Consider the following 17454-nt stretch of genomic DNA (forward strand, 5'->3'; position numbering starts at 1 on the left):
ACTCACTTGGGATGACCAATCACGCTCCTGCAGATGGGCCCAGTTGTAAGAAGAGAGTCTAAAATGCCATGGATATTGGATGAAAAGGTCATAATGGTGTAGGATTCCATGGTTTATTGGGAAAACTACTAAAAGCAAAGAGGAAGAGCTTGAATTATGACAAGTGGAATGCGCTAGGTACAATGAAGCATGCAGTATAACCAGAAATTTTATGGGGTCAAATAAATCCTTGAAAAATGCAAAGAGAATTTGATTTTCAGAAAAGGTTAGAGCAATTACTCAAATTATGAGGTTATCCAGGTTATGGTCTACAAGGAAGTCTCAGAGGTGGCATTGATGACACCATTGTTTTGGAAGACCTTAGCATCGAGGTCATGTCTTCCTTGTCAGGTATGGCTTAAGATTTCATGACTTCCCTGTGATAACCATTAAAGCAAATTCAAAGCATACACCCACCCACCAAAGAATTCTGGGAACTGTAATTTAACCCTCACAGACCTAGAGTTCCTAGTACCCTCAATAAGCTACAGTTACAGTCCCCAGAATTCTTTGCAGATGGGTACAGTGGTACCTTGTGTTACGTACCACCCCTCTTACGAATGCTGCAGGTTACGCGCTCCACTAACCCGGAAGTAGATGCCCCTCGTTGCGACCTTTGCCCCGGGATGTGAGCGGAAGTCGTGCTACAGCAGCGCGGCGTCAGCGGGAGGCGCCATTAGCGAAAGCATGTCTCATGCAGTTTCCTGAATGGATTAAGTACGTAGCACAAGGTACCAGTGTATATGCTTTAAAGGTCTGCTTTGTATGCCTTAGATTATAATTGGCCCAGTCCATTAGTCAGATACACATTCCCATCCATCCTGGTGGTGTGTACAGGACAGGATGCTGATGATCTGAAGGTAGAAAAGCTTTCCCTGAGTTGGAGCTTGTGGGTAAGGAGATACCTGCTGTATGTTTGACGCTTGCCCACCTTGGTTGCTTAAAGTATCTGGATGGGTCTTGGAAGCAGTTAATTATGCCATTAAAGAGAGGTGGTTCCCACAGTCCCGGAATCCACAAAATAAAAAAATTCAGATCTAGACTTGCTTGTCCAGGGCTATTTGTGAGAGGACATGCTTTCCAGTAAGTTTCTTTCATTCCCATAGGACACTTAATTCGCCTTGTCCTGCAAATTTGGTGTGAAGATGCACTCATCCCAGAACACTGAAAAGAGATATTTTCCCTATTTTCATTACTGAAAATCATGAGGCAACCTCACTCAGTGTCTCATGTTGTCAAGCTATTTTTACTTGGCAGTGTTGAGAAATGACATCTCTAAAAGCTTCCATGTGCTTCTCCATATGGCATGTGTCCTACTGAGCTGTCCCATGAGTAGGCATGCTTTCCTGTTTATCTGTTGATATTGAGGGGTTGGGGAAAGAATCAGTGTTGTGTTTTACAATATTGCCACTGCAATGCAACCTGTCGAGGCACAGTTAGCAGGATAAAGGAATAAGAAACGTAAGTAGAAGAAAAAGAAATAATTACAATGCCTATAGCCTTTGGAAAAATTCTGTTAGATGAAAGTGCTAGTGTCAGATATCATGGTTTAATTGATGAAAGGTCCCAGCCAGGGGGAAAGGTGGGAGATAAATAAACATCATCTTCATCATATGTGGGTGTGGGTGTGTGTTGGGCACCATCTCTCTTCTAAAATACATGGGGTTGATTCATGTATCTTATAATATCAAGTGAGCAATGTTCAAAACACACAGGGTTTTTTAACATAGATTCCAAAATTTCTCTTAGAATTCCAGCAACATCGGGTCATGTTTTTGATCCTCACTGCTGGCTTTTAAGCCATTAGCAGTGTGACAGAGAGTTCTTAGTTCTTACAGAACACTTGTAACAACCCCCAAATTTCTCCCTGCTGTTGTATGGTATCCCTGAAGTCCCCTTCCTCCTCCTCCTGTACTATTATGGCTTTGGTATTATATTATTTAATCCATTACCCATGGCATTGTTAAGTAATAGTAATAAGCTGTTACCAGTTCTGTTGATGCTGAGCGTAGTTCAAGCAATAAATCAAAATTATAAGGTAGATTCATAATTGAAGCTGCATGACTCCCCTGAGACGAGGTCACAGAACTGTGCATGGAATTCTGCTTTCCCCCCTAACAGTAGGAATCTGTATTTCTAATTATATTAGCAAACCCATTCTCCCAAGTGCTGGTCCTTGTGTAATCAAAGTGGCAGCAGCATCCACACACAAGGAGATGTCAGCAGACTTGGAGAACCTCAAGGTTTACAAAAGTACAAAAAAGATTAGAAGAAAGATTCCTAAAGTGGAAGGGTCCCAAAACAGCCCAGTGCAGACTGAGCATGCTCAGTGGACACAGAATTCTGACTGACCCTTAAGGATAGGGAAGGGAAAGCACGAAAGAGGAGAAATGGAGTATCCTGAAGACGCAGACCCTACACTACAACATTTTGTTGTAACCAGGAATAACATTTCTCTTGAATCCAACTTGGATTCTGTGTGATGGGCAGTTTCAAGTTAGTGTTCAGTTAGAAGTTACTCAAGAACAGGGGTAGGCAACCTAAGGCATGGGGCCCGGATCCGGCCCAGTTGCCTTCTAAATCCGGCCAGCAGATGGTCTGGATATCAGCTTGTTTTTACATGAGTGGAATGTGCCCTTTTATTTAAAATGCATCTCTGGGTTATTTGTGGGGCATAGGAATTTGTTCATTCACCCCCCCCCCCCAAAAAAATATAGTGTGGCCCCCCACAAGGTCTGAGGGACAGTGGACCAGCCCATGGCTGAAAAAGGTTGCTGACCCCTGCTCAAGAACAACAAAGCAGAAGAAAGCTGCATTAAACAGTAAAGGTAAAGGGACCCCTGACCATTAGGTCCAGTCGTGACCAACTCTGGGGTTGCGGTGCTCTTCTCACTTTATAGGCCAAGGGAGCCGGCGTTTGTCCACAGACAGCTTCCGGGTCATGTGGCCAGCATGATTAAGCTGCTTCTGGTGAACCAGAGTAGCGCACGGAAACACCGTTTACCTTCCCGCCTATTTATCTACTTGTACTTTGATGTGCTTTCAAACTGCTAGGTTGGCAGGAGCAGGGACCGAGCAACGGGAGCTCACCCCGTCACGGGGATTCGAACCACTGATCTTCTGATCGGCAAGTCCTAGGCTCTGTGGTTTAACCCACAGCGCCACCCGCGTCCCGCATTAAACAAGCTTTCCCTAAATTAACTTAATTGCAGAAGCCCTTAAATGACCTGCACTCTGTGTGTTCTTTAAAAATAAAATTTCTGCATGAGCTAACAATAATTCTGACCTAGATTAAACCTGCCTTTTTAATTAATTTTCCTTTTGTTTCTTTATTTATATGCATTAACATGTGTTTAATTTAAGATGTAATGTAGCCAGGAGCTTGGACTGCAAAGGGGGATGTAATAAAGGGTCTCTTAATAATGGCTCTTTGTAAAATTGGAAGCTGAACACACCTCCAACATGGGCTAACAAAATGTCTTTTGTCTACACTTTCAGCCTTCCTTGAGTAAAATGAAGGATTCTGCCTAGTTTTGCAGAGCCAGCTGATCCAGATTGTCCCCCTTTATGTATATTTAAAATCTGTGCACAATCCCTGGTGCTAAAAGGCATTGTTACAGCCTGGTCTGCAGTGATGAGTTGGCATTGAGGACAGCAGAATAGAACCATGCAGACATTGCTCTTCTTATGCGAAGGGCTAAGTATAGCTGGTTTTAGCTTTTTAAAATGCCATCATCATCATAGTGGCATGACTTTCCTATTTCTTTCTACAGAATGCTTATAGTATTTCAGCTAATAGTCTGGAATAGTCAGAAAACTTTAACTAAATCCCCAGATTTTCTAACTCTGAGCATCCTCTTTACATGGTTCCTTGAAGTTTCTACTGTATTAAATTATAACAAATGTAACTTGCAACAAAATATGTAGCATGTCATCAGTACCTAGATCAAAGTACCTCTGAGCAACTTACAGAATGCAAATCTAAATGGCATGAAACATTAAAACCCAGTGTAAAAAACAGCAGTACAAAAGACCTAAAGTGCACATCCAAAGTGTGTGTGTATCCATCCAGTTAAAAAGGAAGTGTACAAAAGAGGCCCCAGACATAGCAAGTTACCCTCCCAATTAAGGACTGATGGCCTTGGGTAAAATGCTTTTGCCTGGCACCTAAAACAGAGAATGAGTGCCAGCCATGTCCCTTGGGAAGAGCATTCCCAAAGCAGGAAGCTATACATCATTAGAGGACTCAGGTTTGGAGTTGCTTGTAGCCCAGGACCAGAATGTTTCCTATCTATGGGCTGGATAGTGGGGAAAGTGTCATTTCCCCTTCCAATCAAGAAACATCCTTGCCTCATGAATGGGAGGGGATATTTAATCTCATGGCATATGGCAGCGGATGCCACCGCTGTAAACCAATTGCGGCAGATCCCAACTACATACAGTGGTGCCCCGCAAGACGAACGCCTCGCAAGACGGAAAACCCGCTAGACGAAAGGGTTTTCCGTTTTGGAGGCGCTTCGCAAAACAAATTTCCCTATGGGCTTGCTTCGCAAGACAAAATGTCTTGCGAGTTCCTGCGAGTTTTTTCCCCTCCCCCCCTTTTCCTAAGCCGCTTATCAGCTGATCCGCTGATAAGCCGCTTAACAGCTGATCCGCTAAAAGCCGCTAAACCGCTAATAGCGCTAATCCGCTAAGTTGTCAATGGGCTTGCTTCGCAAGACGAAAAAACCGCTAGACGAAGAGCCTCACGGAACGGAGAGGCACCACTGTATAACACTCTATAATAACAAGCATAGGTTATCTTTTGGATTTTGTGTGAAGGAACTCATAGATACTTGGAGACTCAGGCAGAAGCTGAACAAATAAGAAAGTTTTATTTAACAGAACGAAAGTGGATAAAACAAAGGATGTATCAAGAGGTAGTGTTCTTTCAGGAAACAGTTATTGATAATTATACTAAATCTAATGGATGTTACAGGCTTCTAAACAAGGTAGTAAATGCACAGCTTCTTTCAGACTCCAGTTGCTTAGGTGTCCCCCCCCCCCTAAATTGCAAATCTATATTCATCTTTGTTGAGGGCCTCCCACTGGAAGCATATCTGACACCAATGCTTTCAATGTTATGGTACCAGTCGAAGACTTGTCTCCTTGTCTGTGCATTTTATGGCATGTTAGCTGCCGCCATTGGGAATTGATTTTATTTTAACTAAGTTCCAGTCTGCCCTGGTACCATTTGCGTTAGTGTCACCAAGTGTGTGGGAAGAATAGGCAGATGGTGTCAATGCATGCCCTTTACTGTCTCCTCTAATTCCTCTTTAGCTTGGTTGCCTTCGTTCCAATTGATGTTCCATCCAATAATGAGGATGATGGTGCAGGTTCTCAATTGAGTTAACCTTGGCATTAATACTTCACATTATTAAATTTCAGTCTCATCATGTCAATAAATCAGTTATATGTGCACATCTAATTAACTATCCAATCAGTAAAAACAATGCTTCAAATTATTACAGTGTATTTCATCAGGGAATCCAGAAGCCATGTTGTGAATTTCAGCCATGTAGAGGGGCCTCCGTCAGGTAGTTAAGGAATATTTGGGAGCCACAGATCAGCAGACGAGGGAATTGTGGCCATCTCATTTACCCCAAGGTGAAATATATCAGTGGTGGGGCTCGCAAGAGTATTTCCAGAGGATATATATGGAGATTATCCCTTCATCTGATTCACTAACTGAAACACTAGGCATTTCCCACAATTATTTTAATTGTGCATTTTCATAAATAGAATTACCCTTACTCTCCATTACCTTGAATTGAAAAGACTAGTCTTGAAATCCTGTGGCCATCAGACTTAGAATTTTCGCTCGGTAACTATCTCAACCATTCCATCTCCTTAAGGAAGAAGTGTCTTTATTTCATTTCCCTTATGCAACTCATCCAAAAGAGAATTATTGTACTATAGGTTGATACCTTCAATTATTCACTAATGCTCAAACAGCATGCATTGCAACAAAGAACGCCCTCTAATCACTCCCCACAGCATGGTAACATCACTTCTGTGGAACATAATGGTTTCTCCTTTAGTGATAGGCTATGTGATATTACTGCCAACTCCATTAGGGATTTTAGTCCTTGTTGTACACAATAAAAATCCTTTTATTATTTTTCTGGAGAGAGTGGTCCATTTGTACAATAAGTGGATGAATGCTTTTAAGCAGATTTTAAAAAGCTTAAAACAGTTGTTCTACCTGAATATATGGTGTTTCTACCATTTGGTTCTCTGTTCTGAACTTCAACAATTTTTTTGCCTGTCAGCAGGTTCCAGTGTTGATAGGCATTATAGATAGGGCTCCTGTTTTGCTAATGCTTTGCTCTTTTCCTGAGAGCAGTCTGTGGCTGCATTCCCACTGGGGGAAATGGCAGCCATTTACTCAGGGGCATGAGTATGAATGTTGAAATGCTGCCTATTTATAGAGGCAATTTGAATGCTTTCAGTACTATTTTATAACTTGCACAAAACAGTAGCTGGTTTTTCTTTTTAAAAAAATCAATAAGGCTTGGCAGCTAGAATGAAAGGTTGCATTTTAACACATGGGTAGATGCAATATTGGGAAGCGGGTGGCGCTGTGGGTAAAACCTCAGCGCCTAGGACTTGCCGATCGCATGGTCGGCGGTTCGAATCCCTGCGGCGGGGTGCATTCCCGTCGTTCAGTCCCAGCTCCTGCCCACCTAACAGTTCGAAAGCACTCTTAAGTGCGGGAAGGTAAACGGCGTTTCCGTGTGCTGCGCTGGTGCTGGCTCGCCAGATGCAGCTTGTCACGCTGGCCACGTGACCCGGAAGTGTCTGCGGACAGCGCTGGCTCCTGGCCTATAGAGTGAGATGAGCGCACAACCCTAGAGTCTGGCAAGACTGGCCCGTACGGGCAGGGGTACCTTTGCCTTTACCTTTTAGATGCAATATTCAGGGGAATAAAAAGAGATGTGGGAACAACTGAGAGTTTCTGCTGGGCAAACAGGGCTTGGTAACAAATTGAATGCTTCATTTGGAAAACTCAGGATCAGTTCCACAGGTCTCGTTGAGATTCTAAAAATGATGTCAGCAGGTAAGAAAAACTAAAGAACTTGACAGCTAATGAAAACAGCAATATAATCTCAAATGTGAGTCATTTCATGCTTTTGAAATGTGATGCTTTCAGACATGCTGAAAACTGTTCTTGGGTCAAGGGCACCCTGCTTTTGTTTTGTATTCATTGCTGCATGCATGAGACCTGAGAACCAAACTAGGCATGACTCAGGAAATTCATGAATAGCATCTCCAACTTTTAAACTTAACCCAGAAGGCAGAAGGCATCTTCAGGGTGAGGATAGTTCAGATTAAGATAATTACATGGCAAGAATTGATCAGTGACCCCTTTTGAACATCTTAAAAGTGGGGCTCTTATTCACTAATCCCCTACACAACACCTAGTAGGGCTCTAAAAAGGGTCAAAAAGAGAGTTAGAGTTTTTAAGAAGCAACAATACATTTGAGAATTTCAGAAAGAAGTTGAGAGAGGACAGTATGTTGGTTGGCCCCCCAGAAGAACTATAGCTCCCATCAACCTCAGCAGGCATGGCCTGTGATGATGGGGAGTGTAGTTCAACAACATCTGCAAGGCCAAAGGTTCCCACACCTAGCTTAAAGGAATAACAGAAAGGAATGAGATGATGAACAGCAGCTATAGATTTCACAGAGGGATAAACTGAGACAAGAGGGCCAAGTGATAGAATGAGGAGTGTTCTTAAAGAAAAATTAGGGGAAACAAATTAGTAGTAGTAGTAGTAATTTGTACCCCACCCATCTGACTGGTTGGAGAATCTGTAGGAGTAAAAAATAAAACACATGGAAGAAATGCTGTTGGTAAAGTCTTGTGCAAAGCCTTGACAGGAGAAGTTCTGGGGGCAGGTTTAGTGAATTAAGGGTAGAAAAATTCCAGGTTTTCTGAGAAGAGAGGGTTATACAAGAGAATATTGTTTATTATGAGAGAAGGGAAAAGGAGAATATTCACAAATATTACAAGAATATTATTTACATGACTGAGGTGTGTTTCTACAGCCTAGAAAGCAAATTTCCGAACCGAAATGAAGTTATCACATTGCAGAGGTAAGAGGGATAGCCCCTTCCCTTTGCCTTGTAAAAAGGGGGGTGAGATGTCCTCCTTTTCCAAGACACGTCTTCTTTTTCATGGGTAGAGTCATCATAGCGATCCATAGCTAAAAGTAGAAGTCGGCAAATGTGTGCTCTTTTTTCCTCTTCAAAATATGGCAACCCTAAGTTACAGAAGTATGTCTGACCCTATCATTGTTTGTTTTTAGATAAGCAGTGAAACTTTTTATCACAGTTGGGCTTTCAGGGTACTGCTTTTTTAATTGTCTACTTCTTTTAATATTTCCCCATAACTTTACTATTCTATAATATTTTACAGTTTATAAGGCACATATACACATATATATTGCCAATCTACAGGAGGGATATAAATGCTAGAAATTTTAAAAACTGAATATTATTAAACCATCATATCACATTCTAATGTTATGGAACATTAAAATGTCCTCTAAATCAATATCTAATTCAAAAAGCAGAAGTTGCGATATCCATCTTACTCGTGTGGACAACACTGATCTTAGAATTTGGAAAATTTACAAAGCTGTGATTTATTTTTATTTTTAGCTCATAGGCCAAGAAGGAATGTCTGAAAAGAGTCATCCTTGTGGACTGAATTATTACACTTACACACACACACACACACACACACACACACGTATTCAAACTGGTCCAACATAGCTTTGTTAGAAGCTTGGATTAAAGGAATTTACATCAGTCAGTTCACTATTTCTTGAAGCTCCTAACATCAGTTCAGAGCCACTCATCTGGTTGTTTGTGGTGTACAAGAATCGCTTTAATGCGATTAGGCAGGGATGTTTTACAAAAGATAAGCTTTAGAAGGAAAAGCAGACATGTTTTGAGCCATTTCTAAAGAAAGAGGGGGAAAGTGACAAATACGTTCAAAAAGAGTATGCCAGGCATAAGTAGAAAGAGTAGAAAGAGGAGGAGAGGGAAATTTGTAGTGTTTGATATGACAAGAGATCTTGCGCCTAACTACAAATTAAATTCATGATATGCCTAGGCTAGAATATAATATAATAGGAAGGTGAAGTTGAGCTAGACTTTTGAGAAATCTAAAAGTGGAAGCCAAAGGTTTCTCAATTGAATGAAAGATGAAATTGTGGTTGTGTCCTTCTTAGCTTCGAGATGTAACCAACATTTGTTCTTGACTGAATGATGAGCCCAGGTTCAGGTGACAGACTCAATCCAACAAACATCATTTTGAAAGCATCTCTTTATGTCTGGCCATTGGTGAGCTTAGACAAGGCACCTGAGACCTGTTGTTGTTGTTGTTTAGTCGTTTAGTTGTGTCTGACTCTTCGTGACCCCCTGGACCAGAGCACACCAGGCACTCCTGTCTTCCACTGCCTCCCGCAGTTTGCTCAAACTCATGCTGGTAGCTTCAAGAACACTGTCCAACCATCTCGTCCTCTGTTGTCCCCTTCTCCTTGTGCCCTCCATCTTTCCCAACATCAGGGTCTTTTCCAGGGAGTCTTCTCTTCTCATGAGGTGGCCAAAGTATTGGAGCCTCAGCTTCAGGATCTGTCCTTCCAGTGAGCACTCAGGGCTGATTACCTTAAGAATGGAGAGGTTTGATTAGCTTGCAGTCCATGGGACTCTCCTCCAGCACCATAATTAAAAAGCATCAATTCTTTGGCAATCAGCTTTCTTTATGCTCCAGCTCTCACTTCCATACATTACTACTGGGAAAACCATAGCTTTAACTATATGGACCTTTGTCGGCAAGGTGATGTCTCTGCTTTTTAAGATGCTGTCTAGGTTTGTCATTGCTTTTCTCCCAAAATTTTGTGACTGCTGTCACCATCTGCAGTGATCATGGAACCTTTTGTACTAGTGGCTAAAAAACAAAGTAAAGTTTGTATTTATTGTTTAGCTCCCACGCAAACAGATCTGGATGTGATTTCATATTTGTATGTTACTTGGAAATACATTCTGCTTTTCTCTAAATGGTTTCCTAACTTTTTCAGGTGCAGGGTTTTTAAAAGATAAGTCAAATATCAACTTTTCCTTAAAGTTGGAATTGCAAAATCAAAAGTGATTTAAGCAGTCACGTCCCCTTCCTAGTGCCTGCAGCATAACCCTGATGACTTTTCTTGTTTTGCAGGAGTCCAATGTGCTGATTGCTGCTAACAGTCAGGGTACAATTAAGGTAAGTTAGTCTATGCCACTCAATTAGTAGCAACAAGGTAACTGAAAATTGGAAAAGTCCATTCCTGGATATCCTCCTTACTCCCAAGTGTTTATAATGTGAAGTGATTTATTTGCATCTGCTGTAGGCTAGGGGTGTGGGAATAGAGTGAGCTTGGAGATCAAATATGCCCAAATAATGAAAAGGTGAGGAGTGTAACAGTGTCCAGAAGGCCATTTAGGGCCTCTCTGGAAGGCAATGAAACATGAGAAGACTGTTCCATTTTTTTTATGGTCTCTGTGCAAGTTGCACATGAAGAATGCTGCACCAACACAGCTAAGAACTCTGGAGCTTAGAGTTCTGGAAATGTTCTAGATACTCCCAGTCCATCTAAGAAAATGATGATCTCACTCAGCCAGCAGTACTTTGAACCTTGGCATCCCATTGCCTTGGTGAGCACTCTTGTGCCCTTTCTGGACTTGTTCGATCTCTTTTCTTTCCTCTTTCATTTAAATCGGAAACAAAAAATCAGAAGCTGACTCCATCTCTGTTACAGTGCATCTAGATAATTTGAATAATTGAGCTGGTTAGCTAGGTAAATTATAACACTAAAAGGAAATAGAGCTAAAAGCTAGGGTATTTCCCTGCTGATAATCTGTCTTTCTTCTGGCCAGCTACAAATCCCTAAAGTAGCTTTGGAAAAGAAGCTCAGAGCTTGAAAACAACCTTGAATGGGGTTGCTTTAAGTGTTCCCTTTTTCTTATTATTAAGCACCATTTAAATGATTCTTCTTTGAGTTTCTCCCTTTAGAGTCCACAAGGCTGTCACATATTTGCTGTGCAAATCTGTACTGGGAGATGGTTAGCCACCTTCAACTTGCTGGTTTGTAGTAATTATATTAAGCCTGAAGTCAGTACAGATACTGGTGGGAGAATTGGTTGTGAGCTTACCACCTATCATTTCTAACATTCTTTAAAAGGAACCTTTGAAAGACTGAAATTGTAACATTCTACCCTATGTGCATTTTGTACTTAGAAACACTCTCTACCTTGTGCCAAAGGTTCCTTAAGCAATACCTTCATGGATTGCAGTACTAAATGACATGAGAATGAAAAGGACTAGACCAGGGATCACCAACCAATGGCCCGGGGGCCGGATAAGGCCCGAGGGACTCGTTTATCCGGCATGCAGTGACTCCCGCCACCTGCTCATACCGGTGCGGCGGGGGGACCCACTTCCAGGTCGGAGGAACACTGGAAACAGCTTGTGCGCATGTGCACAGGCCTCCTCTGACCCAGATGTGCACCAGAAATAGCGTTTGCGCATGTGCAGCGTGTGCGCCAAACGCTATTTCCGGTGCACATCCAGGTCAGAGGAGGCCCATGCACATGCGCACAAGCTGTTTCCGGTGCTCCTCCGACCCGGAAGTGCTCCGGAAATAGTGTGTGTGTGCACGCATATGGGCCTGTGCTCCCCTTTCCTATGGCCCGTCGCGCAATTGTCGCTGGAGACACCGGCCCAAGGCAAGGAAAGCTTGGAGACCCCTGGACCAGACCACTTTCAAGGGCCACATTACACAAGGAGCCACCTTTGTCTCTTTTCTATTCCTCAATAAAACAGGATGGGGATTCATGTGCAATGGGGATTCATGAAACAAGGAAATGAGCCAACAGACCTCACTTCATTGCTTCAGACTCTTTTTCTTCTAGCCTATCTCACTTGTGGTATCGGGAGCTAGGCTAGGGGAAAGAGAAGTTTGGGTGAATAGTCATGTGGTATGGGGATCTACCTCTGTTCATCCATGTTATCTGTGTCTTGTTAATAAAAATTGATTTTCTTCCTGCCTCCCACTTAATGCATGCAGCCATGTAAGCAACAAATATGGTTGCTTGCACCACCTCAAATATGGCCCTAAGCTAGAAGGTTGTTTGTGAATAAGGAAATAAAATGGTGTCTGCTTTTCCCTTATTAGTTGTTTTCTGCTTTTCTTTTAACCAGGTACTGGAGCTAGTATGAAAGATGTTCTCTCTCAAGGCTTTGAATACTTGATCCTGCTTTCATCGGGGATTCTCAGTGGGGCACAAAACCGAAGCTAACCTGCTCTTCCTTCTCAGAGTGATCACATTTTGGGGGGGGGGTGTTTTCACGTATGGGACACTCTTAGGACACTGTGGGAATCTGGGAAGCACCTGGGAATTCAGTACCACCAACATTAACTCCACAGACTTTGCTGCTGCTGGTTCTATTGCTTGTCTAATTTTTATGATGGGGGAGGGAGACGTGGATTATTTTAAATAAAAGTGGATGCTGAAAATTGAATAGTCAAAGTTCATTTTGCCACACATAGAAGCATATGGCCCTCTGATGATAGACATTGTGACAGGTTTGCCCTTGTACCAGGATTTTTTCAAGGGCTGTGCTTTGGAGCCACCTTCTAGATCACCACGTCTGTCCTTTTTTCTCTTCTCCTCCACTCTCCATTCCCACGAAGCGGGGAAACATCTGTTATCCTGACATGTGTCTTTCTATTTGAGGCCATCAAGTAAAATTTGTTTAGTTGCTTTTTTTTTTTTTTTTAAATGACTTATGAGTTCGGGCAAGTTTACTTTTTCAAATGCTGAAGCCTACCAGAGCAGTCTGTTGAACAAACATTAATTCCTCTATCCTGATGTGAGGGGACCACTTCTAAGGCCACGCAAGCAGCTCAGTCCTGCTGCATGGCCACTTCTCTGGACTGCCAGCTATGTCAGGGTGCCATCAGTGAAGTGGGCATGTGTTGCTTGGGAGCAGAGTTGACACCATTATCTCCTTGACAGGCCACCAAACTGTCAATAATGACTTTCTGTCCCTTCTGATCTGAATTATATTGAAATTCTTTAACTGGTGGTGAAAGGCCACAAAGCCTGTCCACATACAGTCCAGTTTGTTCAACCCCTCCCTGCCACTAAACACCACATCCCCCATTTGTGTCACTTGTAGAAGCCAAGCATTTTGAATGTTGTAATATATTTTGGGGACAGGCTATGGTAGCCTTATTTTTTAATAACCATGCATACACTTAATTGTACAAGTGAAGAGAATGGGGAAATAAACTGTGATTTCAAATGTTCCATATTGTTAATTTGTCAGCCAAAAAAAATGAAGGCTTGTTTGTTTGGGGAGGGTGGGGGTGTGTGGCATTTCAGAAGACTTCACACCCCTAAAAAATAGGGCTACATTGTTTTATAGTTGAAGTAATTAAATAGTTGGCTTAATCAGAAACAAAAAATTTAAAGGGTGATTTCAGTTAATTGGGTAGCAGATTTTTCCAAACAATCTTTTTCATGTAAGCACACACACACACACATACACACACACACACACACACACACACACACACTGCAGATGGCAAACATGAAAAGAGGCATTCACCTTTTCTCTCACATTGGATGGAATAAATCACACCAAGCCATGTGTGGTGATATTCCCTGAAAAAAAGAAAGATATACTTCTGGCTTAAGAAATGGAAAATTAATTGACCAAAACACATGATTACCTATTTTATTTCCAGTTTCTTTAGCTGGACTGCAGTTCTAGTGAAAAGCGCATGGCAACATGTGGACAGCATGCTGTACTGAAATCTCATTTCCTGGCCAGACCTGGTTTTAAATGGAATCCAGAGAACCCCAACTTTCATTGGAAAATAAATGGGCTTTTTCTCATAGTCACAGCAGAAGAGAGTTTTCTACACGTGATTTTCCACGCCACCCACCCACCCTTACTCAGAGGAGGAGAAGGCCACCTTCACATTACAATATTGACCTGGCTTTCTGGGGCTAGAGGAGGAGTTCCGTTTAGCATTTCTTTGGTATTTGTCACATACATGAAGGCATTATTTCCATGAAAATCACATTCTAAAAAATTTTGCCTACAAATAGCTGATTCAGTTTTTTCTCTTCAACCATGTGAACTTTTTTAAAAAATGAAGGCATCAGTTTTTATAATTCTGATAAAAAAATATATTTGGGAGCGGAATCTAGGGTGCTATGTTGATTGTACTGCCATAGCCATCTTGACTGGACTATTGCAGCCTCGCAAAATGTGATCGCATAGCTGTGCCACTACTCCCTTCTGTTGTTGCCATCAGTCGCTTGGGGGGTGGCACCCCCAGTTGTCAACCCACTGCTTTTTCAATCTCTCTAGACATAGCAAAATGGGAAAATCTCTGGCTGCCACTCCAAAGAGTTGGAAGAAGTGAAAGATTAACCAAGGACAAAGAACACTATGATAGTCTTTCCAACTGAAAGAGTGCTATCATTTATTTATTTTGTTACATTTATATACTCCCCTTCCTCCAAGGAGCCCAAGAGGTGGTGTACAGGGTTCTCTTCCCATTTCGCCCTCGAAACAACCCTGTAAGACAAGTTAGACTGAGAGTCTGTGATTGGCCCAAGGTTATCCAGCTTCATGGCTGAGTGGGGATTTGAACATGATTCATCCTGGTCCAGTACACTAACTACTATTCCCCTGTGCATGATGCAGTAATGATAATGTAGCAGGTAGTGGAGGAGAGGGCAGTGGCCAAATGAGAGAGGGATATCAGCAATTAGATCTCATTTGAATACTCACTTATTCCTTATTCCTCATCACCCAACAATGATAGTGTTCATAGCTTCCAGACTGGGACACAGGTTAGATCGGTTACTGATACTCTTGTTTTGAACATGTGTAACGGAATGAATGAAAATTGCTTGTCTTTTTTATGCTTTTGCTCCCCCACACCTTATGAGGAAAGATGATTCTCAAGAGCACCTTGACCCAGATGATATTTAACACCCTCTGCATTTCTCAGTTTTTCTAGATTTAGGCCTGAGGTGTGACCATCCATGTATGAACTTGAAATTAAGAAATACATTTAGATGATCAGCAAAGGAAAGCCCGTTCACAAGGAAGAAATACTAATTTCAGAGTTGCCTTCAAGGTTCAATTAGCCAAGCAATGGGTGTCAGTCTGGAAGGAAACATCTCATTCTTACACTGTTTCTCCATGGCAGTACTTTGAAATGGTACCAGATTTCAGAATATTCTAGCATATTGATTCCAACAGTCTGGAAATGTGGATGATCGGTGCATCAGACATCTTGTAATCTGAAAACCACCAACTCTATAAACTGAGTTTCAGAATAGTAAATAGCAATTACAGTGGTGCCTCGCAAGACGAAATTAATTCATTCTGCAAGTTTTTTCGTCTTGTGAGTTTTTCGTCTTGCGAAGCACGGTTTCCCATAGGAATGCATTGAAAATCAATCAATGCGTTCCTATGGAAACCGCCTTCAGACCAGGTCCGGGGACAGTCTGTCCCCCGACCTCTTCTGAAGGCTGGGGGGGGGACAAGGGCTTTTCTTCCCACCCCCAGCATTTAAAAAAACCCCGGGACAGCAGAGGACTTCTCCGCTGTCCCGGGGTTTTTTAAAATGCTGGCGGGCGGCAGCGCTGCCGCCCACCAGCATTTTAAGATCGCCCCGGACAGCGGACTTCTCCGCTGTCCCGGGGCGATTTTAAAGCCCCCGGGAAGGCAGGCGGGGGGGAGCAAAGACTTTCGCCCCCCGCCGTCCTGGACCTCTTCTGAAGGCCGGCGGGGGGCGAAAGTCTTTGCTCCCCCCCCGCCTGCCTTCAAAAGCCGTCCGGGAGAGTGGAGAAACGCGCTGCATTTCTCCACTCTCCCGGAAAGGCAGGCAGGGGGGAGCAAAGACTTTTGCACCCCGCCGGCCTTCAGAAGAGGTCCAGGACCTCTTCTGAAGGCCGGCGGGGGGCAAAAGTCTTTGCTCCCCCCCGCCTGCCTTCAAAAACCGTCCGGGATAGCGGGAAGCGCTTCCCTGCTATCCCGGACCGCTTTTAAAATGCTGGCGGTGGGGAGCAAAGCCTTTCGGCCCCCGCCGGCCTTCCTGGACCTCTTCTGAAGGCCGGGGGGGGGAAGGCTTTGCTCCCCACCGCCAGCATTTAAAAGAGTTCCCGGAGATTTCCCTATGGGCTTACTTCTTGCGAAGCAAGCCCATAGGGAAATTCGTCTTGCGAAGCGCCTCGAAAAACGGAAAACCCTTTCGTCTTGCAGGTTTTCCGTCTTGCGAGGCATTCGTCTTGCGGGGCACCACTGTACTCGTTAAAGCACTCGTGTGGATATTCAAGAAAACTTCACCAAGCATAAATTCTGCCATCTGCTGTATGGTACTAGGTAAAGGTAAAGGGACCCCTGACCATTAGGTCCAGTCAGGGCCGACTCTGGGGTTGCGGCGCTCATCTCGCTTTATTGGCCGAGGGAGCCGGCATACAGCTTGCAGGTCATGTGGCCAGCATGACCAAGCCACTTCAGGCGAATCAAAGCAGCGCACGGAAACGCCGTTTACCTTCCCGCCGGAGTGGTACCTATTTATCTACTTGCACTTTGACGTGCTTTTGAACTGCTAGGTGGGCAGGAGCAGGGACCGAGAAACAGGAGCTCACCCCATTGCGGGAATTCGAACTGCCGACCTGATCAGCAAGTCCTAGGCTTTGTGGTTTAACCCACAGCGCCACCCGTGTCCCTTGCTGTATGGTACTAGCACTCAGCAAAATAGCAATTCAAATCTTTCAGGTTTTTTGCCACCTTTTGTGACTTTTCTCACCTCTCTCTTTTTCTCCTTCATGACTTTACATGCCAGCCTTAAGCCTTCTTCAATGGACAAAGCAGTCTCAGTGTGGAGACTTGACCGCCATTGCTCTGCTCCAGTTTTCTGCAACTTATTTTTGCCAAAGTGCTTCTATCCTTCCTATTTTTCCTCAACAGGCTTTCCACTGGGAGCAAAACAATGTGTGCTTCATGGCTTTCATAGTAGTAAATTTCCATGTGTGTGTGTGATAAGCTCGTAATTGTTTCTCCAGCTCTGCAACATCTTTGTCTTTGCAGTGTCTTTATTTAATTCTCAATTACTCTAACAAAACAGATACTGGAATAAGAGGAAAGCTATAGAGTGTGTTCTGAGGAAGCTCCTCAAATTAAAATTAAATGGGAAGCTCCTTTAATTTCTAATACATTTCTGTTCTCTGTCAAGCTACATGCAAATTTCAGTGTCTGGCTGTAATTAGAAGTGCAGCACTCCCTGAGCAAAGT

General features: G+C 43.1%; 1 protein-coding gene across 3 annotated transcripts in view; it reads left to right on the forward strand.

Moving 5' to 3' along the window:
- The window catches only part of COP1 (COP1 E3 ubiquitin ligase), a 109465-nt gene extending 96027 nt beyond the window's left edge, over positions 1-13438 (forward strand). For all 3 annotated transcript variants that reach the window (XM_081865155.1, XM_081865154.1, XM_081865156.1), the window contains exons 19-20: positions 10306-10350; positions 12328-13438. In XM_081865155.1, the coding sequence (XP_081721281.1) occupies positions 10306-10350; positions 12328-12345 (63 nt within the window). In that variant the 3' untranslated portion in view covers positions 12346-13438. The remainder of the gene's footprint in view (positions 1-10305; positions 10351-12327) is intronic.
- Positions 13439-17454: the final 4016 nt, after the last annotated feature.

Source organism: Podarcis erhardii (genome assembly GCF_964252035.2).
Source record: "Podarcis erhardii genome assembly, chromosome: 6".
NCBI lineage: Eukaryota > Metazoa > Chordata > Lepidosauria > Squamata > Lacertidae > Podarcis > Podarcis erhardii.